The sequence below is a fragment of the Scaptodrosophila lebanonensis genome, unplaced genomic scaffold (genome assembly GCF_003285725.1).
Source record: "Scaptodrosophila lebanonensis strain 11010-0011.00,11010-0021.00 unplaced genomic scaffold, SlebRS2 tig00000085-arrow-pilon, whole genome shotgun sequence".
NCBI lineage: Eukaryota > Metazoa > Arthropoda > Insecta > Diptera > Drosophilidae > Scaptodrosophila > Scaptodrosophila lebanonensis.
Genome location: NW_022060564.1, coordinates 2,022,166 through 2,031,339, shown reverse-complemented (window position 1 = coordinate 2,031,339; position 9,174 = coordinate 2,022,166). Strand labels below are relative to the sequence as shown.

Sequence of the window (9,174 nt, the reverse complement as noted above, 5' to 3'; positions counted from 1 at the left end):
ATACATCTACAAGTACATACAAGTATTATATGTATATATAGACAGGGAACCAAGCAAACACCCACCCACCCGCAGACAGACCTTCCCCGACAACTTCTCTCACCAAAGTTTGGCGCTGCATGCGCGATTCAGTGGAGTGCAAAAGGCACTTGGGCTGACTGACTTATGGCAAGATAAGCAGCAGAGTTTGAGTTACAGGTTAATTTATTATTGAAACTAATGTCAGCAGGAAGTGGGCGGTAGTGCGGTAGGGACGTGGTAGGGGTGAGGTGCAACCATTGCAGGTGCCAGGCTGACGCCGGTGCCATTGCCGGTGCCGTCTCTCTCATGACGCTGCTCGAAAAGGCAGCCATCCTGCCAGGTAGGCTGAGTTTGAGGCGAAAATTATGAAATTCAACTTGACAAATGTCAGTGACATTAATTAAACGTTGAGATATGGCGCACAGTAGCGCCAGCAGTTGAGCTGATGTGCAGAATGGTGTAGGACTAGGGGTGAAAGGGTGAGGCTGCTGGGTAGAGTTGGCGACATATGTATATGAATTAAGCATTCATTGGGGGGCTGTGTCGAGTGGCCCTCATGTCCTGCAAAATGGCACTTAAAGCCTGAGCCTTCGTTCAGTCCATAAACTCAAATGTCGACCATTTATCCAGTTTTCCATCAATCGTACATGATTTTATTACATACTGGCACTCAAGATTTTCGCACTCTTCCGTTAACTCAGTTCTTTTTTTTTTGACTTGCATTCCAAGTTTTTGCATAACTTGATTTTGCACCGGAAAGTGCGAACACCGTTAGGCTAAGAGCAGACTTGCAATTTTCAACAAATAAACACTAGTTTAAAGCAATTTTTGATAGCTTTAATGTCATTTAATGAGATCTTAATATTTTTTTGGCTGTCGTAAAAATGTTTATCGCTTATCCTTTTCTTTTCTTCATTTAATATTAAAATTTATAGTTGTTTATTGTGAAATAAATTGATATTCACTTATTGTAAAATAAAATTATATTTATTTATTTATTAAATTTATTATTTATATTTATGTATTTATTACGAGTATATTAAAAATTTGTTATTTTTATCATTATTATTATAAAATTTAAAACAAGAAACAGTCTGTTAAGCTTATTTACATGTAAACTCTACGTTTACATTGCTTTTATATATTTTTTAAAATGAATGTTTCATCTACAGTAGATGATCTACTGTTAATCCACACTGCCGACCAATATGATCGCGAGCACAAATAGACGTAATATGCACTCGAGCAGGAATGAACCTTAAACAGTTTTGCAATTTCTGTTCACATTTTCATTGCTTACGGTTTAGTTTATTAAACAAACATTATTTAAGTAACTGCAGTTATAAAATGTTGTGTGTAGATACAAGTATGTAGCAACTGTAAAAGAAATGGCAGGACTGTATCTGTAGACACATGAGTGCCAAAGTGGAAATAGCAGAATTTCATTATCTAAACGAAGCTTAAGTGTAAACGCGTCTTATTGGGCGCTTGTAAACATTGATTGCCTATCGATGGTGGCGCTGAGTGTGGAACTAAAGCACAGTTCGTTTATTGGCATCTGTAGAAATAGAATTGAGCTTAATTTGTGTGAAATAGGGTCACACAGGATGCCGGACATGCGGCAACGTAAGCGAAATTTGAAATCATTTCATAAGGAAATTGCAAACTGTAGTTGCGTAGTCGTTCGTGTCTTCCTTTTAGAAAATCATAAAAGATTTAAGCCGAAGTGCCAATGAAAATAAAATCAATGAACCTGTTGCAACTGGTCTGGCATGAAATTTCTGCTTACGCTTTTAAAGCGAATTTTTTCAAGAATTTACAACGTTTGTAAACCTCATTTTTTTTATATACTTTACACTGCCATGTTCCGCTTCCGGCCAAAAAGCAAAGTAAACCAAACACAAAGCCCGAATATACTGCCCACCCTTCAATTTTTTGATTTTTTTGTTTCTGGCATAAGAATCATTAAACTGATTTATATTCCGTTTGATTCAGTTTGTTGCTTTCACTGCATGCGTTTTCCGTTGCCGTTTTCCTTTTGGCTACACTTCATCTCTTTCTGTATATATATTTTTTTTCTGTGCTGGTCGCTTTTTGTTGTTGTGCCGACAGAACTTGAGTTCAAGTTTGATAAAAGGGTCGGCGCCCGTTTCGTTGTTTCATCGGGCACAGTAGTACGTACATACTAGGAGTGTACGAAATTCGATAATTCAAGTCAATTTCGCAGTGTGTCGGGCATGCGTTGCCATCGAATCGCATGTGTCGGTCGGGGTCGCTCAAGGGTTAAGTGATTTCTTTTGTTTTTCCTTTCTGCTCGCTCAACTGTAAAATAAAGTCGCATAAATAAGCAGAAGGCGTGCATCCAACTGCTGAAATGAGTAGTGAGTGCATAGAGTGCATAAAAAGAGAATTTAAAGCTCAAGAGTTGAGCACAAAAAATTTAAATGCCCTGCTGCCATTATTGATTATTTTTCTATATGGGTGACAAACCAATGTGGCTCAACCCATGTCGGCGTAGCGGCCTAATGTGCCCCAAGCTGTGGCTAAAATCTGACCCAAAACGCTTGCCCTTTTTGAACACCACTTCCCACTGCGAGTACCTTCCCACATCATTTTTGGAAGGGTTGCCGCCTGTGCCGTTGCTGGAAATTCAATTCAATTTTGTTGAAATGTTTTATTATATGGATTTTGTTGCTGCTGTTGTCGTGCCTGATTTTAATGTAATTGCCGGTAATAGCAAACACTTTTTATGGGCTAACAAGTTGGCATGTTTGCTGCTGTTGTTGTTGTTGTTGCCGTTGTCGTCCTTGGTGCACTCACGTTTCCGATGTTATCCCTGACCGCGCTTAATGTTCGTTTGATAATTTTGTATAGCACTTTTTAAATTCGACCTCTGAAACTTTATCGCTCGCACAAAATTGAATTCTAATTTGAAATTCGTTTTAGTGTGCGTTGTTTTGTGTAATATGAGATATGGTAAGTATATAGTATGATTTATAATTATACAAGTCAGTCAGTGGAAAATGTTGCTTTATTAAAAGAACGTAGGTTGAATTTTTATGCTTTCAAACTCACTTTGTAAAAAGAAACGCCAGCGTACGTGATTATTAACGATAATTAAAGATATGTTTATATAAATGACAAGCCAGCAACGGGAACCTAAATAATTTATTCATATTTTATTTAGTGGATCAAATAAATATATATATTGAGCTTATTAGAGGTTTGTAATTGAGCGTATTGCCTATCGGATTTGAGGATGGTGGTTCCCCTTGCGTCCCTTTGTAGGTTGTTTTGTGTACAACGTCGTGTCTCTTGATCTCATAGCCCGACCCCACCCTCAGGTATTTGTTTTGCAGCGATAATATCTTTGAATACATCGAATTTGCACCAATACTCCCAAGTCGGAATTTTGTTTTTCTACTGTTTCATGCTACTTACAAAATTTAAGGGAAGTTAATCTAAAATCTCGAAATCATCACTAATAAATTTTTTATTTATCTTTATCTTTGGATATAGAACCGTGAGTTCGACGCTCTAAAAGATTTGCCAAAAGATTTCTTGGCATTAAATACGAGCGTATTGTTCAGTAATTACTTACAGCAAAATCAAATCGAAAAACTTCTACCTATAGACTATAGCCCTTCACTGTTAAGGCACGTTGTAGGAATTTTAAGACCTGCTGATTACTCTTTGCTGCACCTCGAATGGAACCTTGAGTATGTTCACTTCCCATCCTTTAAACACTCAAAAAACCTGCTGCTTTATCTGATAAATTAATCACAATATCTAAAATACATAGCACTACTTTACAGACTTTGCATTCTTCAAATATTTTTAGTTCGGAAATGTTTCTAATAGTGCGCAGTTTTTATTTTTGTGAAATATAACGAACTATTGCTGCCAATGTTGGGCACGCGAAAGACTTCCTGTGCCGTCATCAACGTCGCTTTTACTAATTGTTTGTGATGTGTCTGATTTGGGTCCGGCATAACGCACGTATAACTCTGGCACGACAATAATTCTTCGTAGTAGATTCAAGTACATGCTTATCATTGCTGATATTTATCGGACGATGGTAAAACATTCAACGGTCTAGTTACAGCGATTGATATCGTTTTGATTGATAGCGAGGCATAGTTGAACATGTGTTAGAACATGTTCAATTTTATCGGATGGAGAACCCACGGTGGTTGTTGGCTGACGAAGTAGGCTTGACTTGATGGTAGCTCTAATTGGAAGTAGAACATGGACTCCAAAATATTGCTGCACCTATGGCTTTGTGCTCGTTCTTTTGTATCTTTTCAACATCACATTAAAATTTGGTAAATCTATTGAATATATGGAAATATAGGCTCTATTGTGTTTGATTTCAATATTTTTTTAATACATATTTAAATGCATATTTAAAAAAGGGTTATTATAATTTCAGATTTATAAATTGGAAAGTTTCCAGACCCGACTACTTGGTGCTTAATAAATATAATTGAAAAATATCTAAGACAACTATATTTTTTTAATCCACATTTTTGAGTGATTGATAAGCATTTTATCTGTAGAATCTTTTTTAAACATTTCACAAGCTCTTAGAATATGTTTTCCCTAAGAACAGCTTTCTCTTTGTTAGGCAAAGTCGAAATCGATTGATTTGTATTTGTATGTATAATCTAGTTATCTGCCGACCACAGCAATTTAGTTCCAAAATGGTTTTACTGCTATATTTGCCGCCAAGATATTCATGAACTATAAATAAATATATACAAACATATGGCATGCTGCTCATTTATTCCATTGTCTTTATGCTATGTGGTGTCGGAGCTTGTGGGTGCAAGTGTAGGTATACATCTTATTAATTAAACTATTACAAATTCCTTTGACAAATTAACGTCAACCGGCGATGACCGCACGCACACATAATCGCAATGTAGTGCGATGAGAAATTTGTCGGGGTATGTGTGGTGTGCGGTTTGAGACTCAGATGTATTTCAATGGGCACACAGTCAGGCTGGGGCGTTGCCACATCGTTGGCGGTCATTGCAATATTAATGCAAATGTTATACCAATGTGGCCATACCCACATGGCTAACTGTAGTTAACTAGGTAGGAGACTAAGTGAGGGAGGGTGGACCCCAATATTTGGTCCGGAATGTTCAAAATCATTTTTTAATTAATGTTCATTAATATTGGCGGAAATGTGGGTCCCCCAAATACCGAATGTTGACTTCCCGTGTCAAGCTCTTCAACAACAATTAATTGTATTAAAAAAATGAAAGAACCGCCACCATGTGATAAGATAGTCTCGACAACATCAACAGCCAGTCACAGGGCACATCAAAGACAACCCAAGTCAGTTCGCAGAGAACGCAGCATCTTGGGACCTGCACCAAGCAGTCAAAATCAAGGTTACAAGAGGAAATGTGTTATCAGCTCCCACAGCAAATCAAGCCAATGCGTATCTGCTGTAAAACAACCGAAAAGATATTGGTAAAAAAAAAGATTCGTATCGCTCAGGTAGTCGCAATCATATAAAAGTCAGTACCATTTGCGAAATCGTCATTTGAGTTCAACGTTTTGTACAAAACTTTGCATCTAGTTTTGGTTTGCCCGAAATCGTGAACAAGGAATAATTGTCGTCGCTCTCAAAAGGACATAACTCCTTCACCATGAGAGCACAATACGGTAAAAGGAATATTTAAGCGAACGCTTTGAACCAGATTTAAAGACAAGTTCTGTTCTTCGGTTTCTTCTCTCTGCAGTCTTAGCCACAGTGTGCTTGGCCTTCCTAGTGTCCGCAACAAGCGCCGCAAGAATAAATCCCTCATTGACAGCTCTCGATACCTCTGCATATCGTCGCGTACTATGCCTTAATAAGGCCAATGGATTCCGCGCTCTAGTGCCCGGCAGTTGTGCGGACTACTATGAGTGCCAGGGTGGCTCCGCTATAGTGGGCACCTGTCCGCGCTTCTTTGACCCAAAGGTACAAGACTGTGTCAATTACGATACGGGCTGCATCGTGATTGTTCCCTTGGGCGCCAATACTGTTGCTTCCCAGGATCCTTGCACATCCACACCACCATGTGAGACCACAACTCCATGTGTGACAACTCCTCCATGTGAGACCACAACTCCATGTGTGACCACACCTCCATGTGAGACCACGACCACATGTGTGACCACACCTCCATGTGAGACCACACCGGCCACAACTTCGTGTGTGACCACACCGGCCACAACTTCGTGCGTGACCACACCGGCCACAACTTCGTGCGTGACAACACCGGCTACAACTTCGTGTGTGACCACACCGGCCACAACTTCGTGCGTGACAACACCGGCCACAACTTCGTGCGTGACCACACCGGCCACAACTTCGTGTGTGACAACACCGGCCACAACTTCGTGCGTGACCACACCGGCCACAACTTCGTGCGTGACAACACCGGCCACAACTTCGTGTGTGACCACACCAGCCACAACTTCGTGCGTGACAACACCGGCCACAACTTCGTGCGTGACAACACCGGCCACAACTTCGTGCGTGACAACACCGGCCACAACTTCGTGCGTGACAACACCGGCCACAACTTCGTGCGTGACAACACCGGCCACAACTTCGTGTGTGACCACACCAGCCACAACTTCGTGCGTGACAACACCGGCCACAACTTCGTGTGTGACAACACCGGCCACAACTTCGTGTGTGACAACACCGGCCACAACTTCGTGTGTGACAACACCGGCCACAACTTCGTGTGTGACAACACCGGCCACAACTTCGTGCGTGACCACACCGGCCACAACTTCGTGTGTGACAACACCGGCCACAACTTCGTGCGTGACCACACCGGCCACAACTTCGTGCGTGACAACACCGGCCACAACTTCGTGTGTGACAACACCGGCCACAACTTCGTGCGTGACCACACCGGCCACAACTTCGTGTGTGACAACTCCGGCCACAACTTCGTGCGTGACCACACCGGCCACAACTTCGTGTGTGACCACACCGGCAACAACTCCATGTGAGACCACACCGGCAACAACTCCATGTGAGACCACGACCACATGTGTGACAACTCCTCCATGTGAGACCACGACCCCGTGTGTGACAACGCCTCCATGTGAGACCACGACCCCATGTGTGACAACGCCTCCATGTGAGACTACACCTCCATGTGAGACCACAACGCCGTGCACCCCGACACCACCCTGCAACACGGCCAACGGTGCACAAATCGTCGCCTCGAAGCTTAATTTTAGACCAGCAAGACCCGCACTGGGACGCCCTCTGATTGAAGCCCAGAAGTTCAATCTGCAGAAGCCTCAGGCGACCTCTCATGCGGTTAACATCAATACCTACACCAACTACGTGTGCGCTGACAAACCCGATGGCTTCATGCTGGCGTCACTGAAGAGCTGTAACGACTACTATATCTGTCGCTTCGGCAAACCGATGTCGGTCAGCTGTGGCCAGAAGTACTTCAACGCTCTGAAGGGTATGTGCGATTTGCCCGAAAATACCCGCTGTGTGCAGCCAATAGTCTAAGGATCAGCAGCCGCAACGCCTTTGTAACACAACTAACAACGACCACCACCCTCTTTTTAACTAAAGCAATTGATTTTAAAACTACGAAGTACTTACAAGATAATAAGATTTACTAATATACCAATATAAATGCAAGCAACAGCTTAAACAGGCTATATGAAAGCACTGAAATATTTTAATTTTTTGTAGACATACTATATAAGCACTCAGAAACGAAGTGCAAGCTGGGTCTTATCTTCAAATTGTTTTTAGACCCGTTTGCAGTCAACAGGTTGGGTCCAGACATGCAATTCTTTCTATTACAAAGACTGAGCTTTTATAGTTTTTCCATAGGTATGATGTCCTGGAGTTTGTTTGCAAATCAAGTGGGTCTTGGTCCATCACTCGATAACCATGATTTAGGGCTTCCGTAGATAGCCAGTTGCAGAATTAGAAATTGTGAAGTCCCTCCATATAGCTCAATTCTATATAAAGATGTTCTCGGAGAATCAACATCTGATTCGCAGAATAGGCCATTGTGCCAGTTTCTGATTACAATTTTTGGTCTAAGAAGCTGTTTTTCAATCAATCCAAGTGGACTTTTAACGAACAATAAAGTTCAGCTTATGGGTCTGAACCTTCAACGTAGGGACAAGCTTCCTGACTTGAGGATTTTTTGATTGAGTACACTACGTCTGATCTTGTGGACTTAAGCCAAGTTCCTTAAACGATCTTAAATCTAAAATCAAGCTTATCCAAGTTGACTGCTTTTTTAAACTAGTAATACAGGACTTGAAGTCTGAATCTTTTCGTTGGTAATACTTCCTTGAACAGTTCAGATTAAATAATTTATTTTGCCCCCGAGAAAGTTCCGCCGAATTAAAGAATAATATGGAATTTTAAATTTACAAATAACTTTTTTACTGTGGCACAGAAAAAGTGATGATTGAATGCTGGTGATGTGATTTCTTACCCGCCTACGTAAAGGGGCGTTACATTTAATTACTTTTTCTTCTTCTTTTCCCTAATGCAACCACTCTGACCACATAGTAGCATGATATACTAATTTTGTTGGGGCGCACTATTATTACCCACGTAAATGTGGCTAGCCATGGCAAATTACTCTACACTTAAGTGGGTGTAAATGGGGAAAAAGGGGGAGCAAGGGTGCTACATACATATTTCAAACTGGCTCTAAAGCTCATATGAGCAAACGTCAAAAGGCATTTAAGGTACTATTTGCACAACGTGTCGGATTGTCTACTTACTAGACATTTGTATGTGTGGCCCCCATGGTCATGCTGCCCTCCAGAATTTTTCCCCAATAACAGCGTCACAGTGCCATTAAAGTCAAGCACTGTTAGTTAGGCTTTACAAAAATGCCACAACAGGATTTGGTATTTCGCACAGCCGACAACAAATACAACAACAATAACATCAAAACAACAAAAAATGGGCCACCCAGAGAAGCTACTAAAATTGACCACAATGCGCTTTCAGGGCTTAAATGTTAGCCGCAATGCGAGAGTTTTGTTGTAACACATTTGAAGGGTGGCTAGCCTTTTGTCCTCTAATTTTTATTTAGGGGTTAGTTACGCTGTTGGCGTGGCAAATGTGTGGCCAAGGTT

General features: G+C 41.2%; 1 protein-coding gene across 1 annotated transcript; it reads left to right on the top strand.

The window, feature by feature from the left end:
* Nucleotides 1-5,684: 5,684 nt before the first annotated feature.
* Nucleotides 5,685-7,567, top strand: LOC115626561 (paternally-expressed gene 3 protein). Its single transcript, XM_030521940.1, has 2 exons — nt 5,685-5,700; nt 5,778-7,567. Exons 1-2 carry the CDS (start codon nt 5,685-5,687, stop codon nt 7,565-7,567), a joined length of 1,806 nt encoding a protein of 601 aa, XP_030377800.1.
* The last annotated feature ends 1,607 nt before the right edge of the window (nt 7,568-9,174 follow it).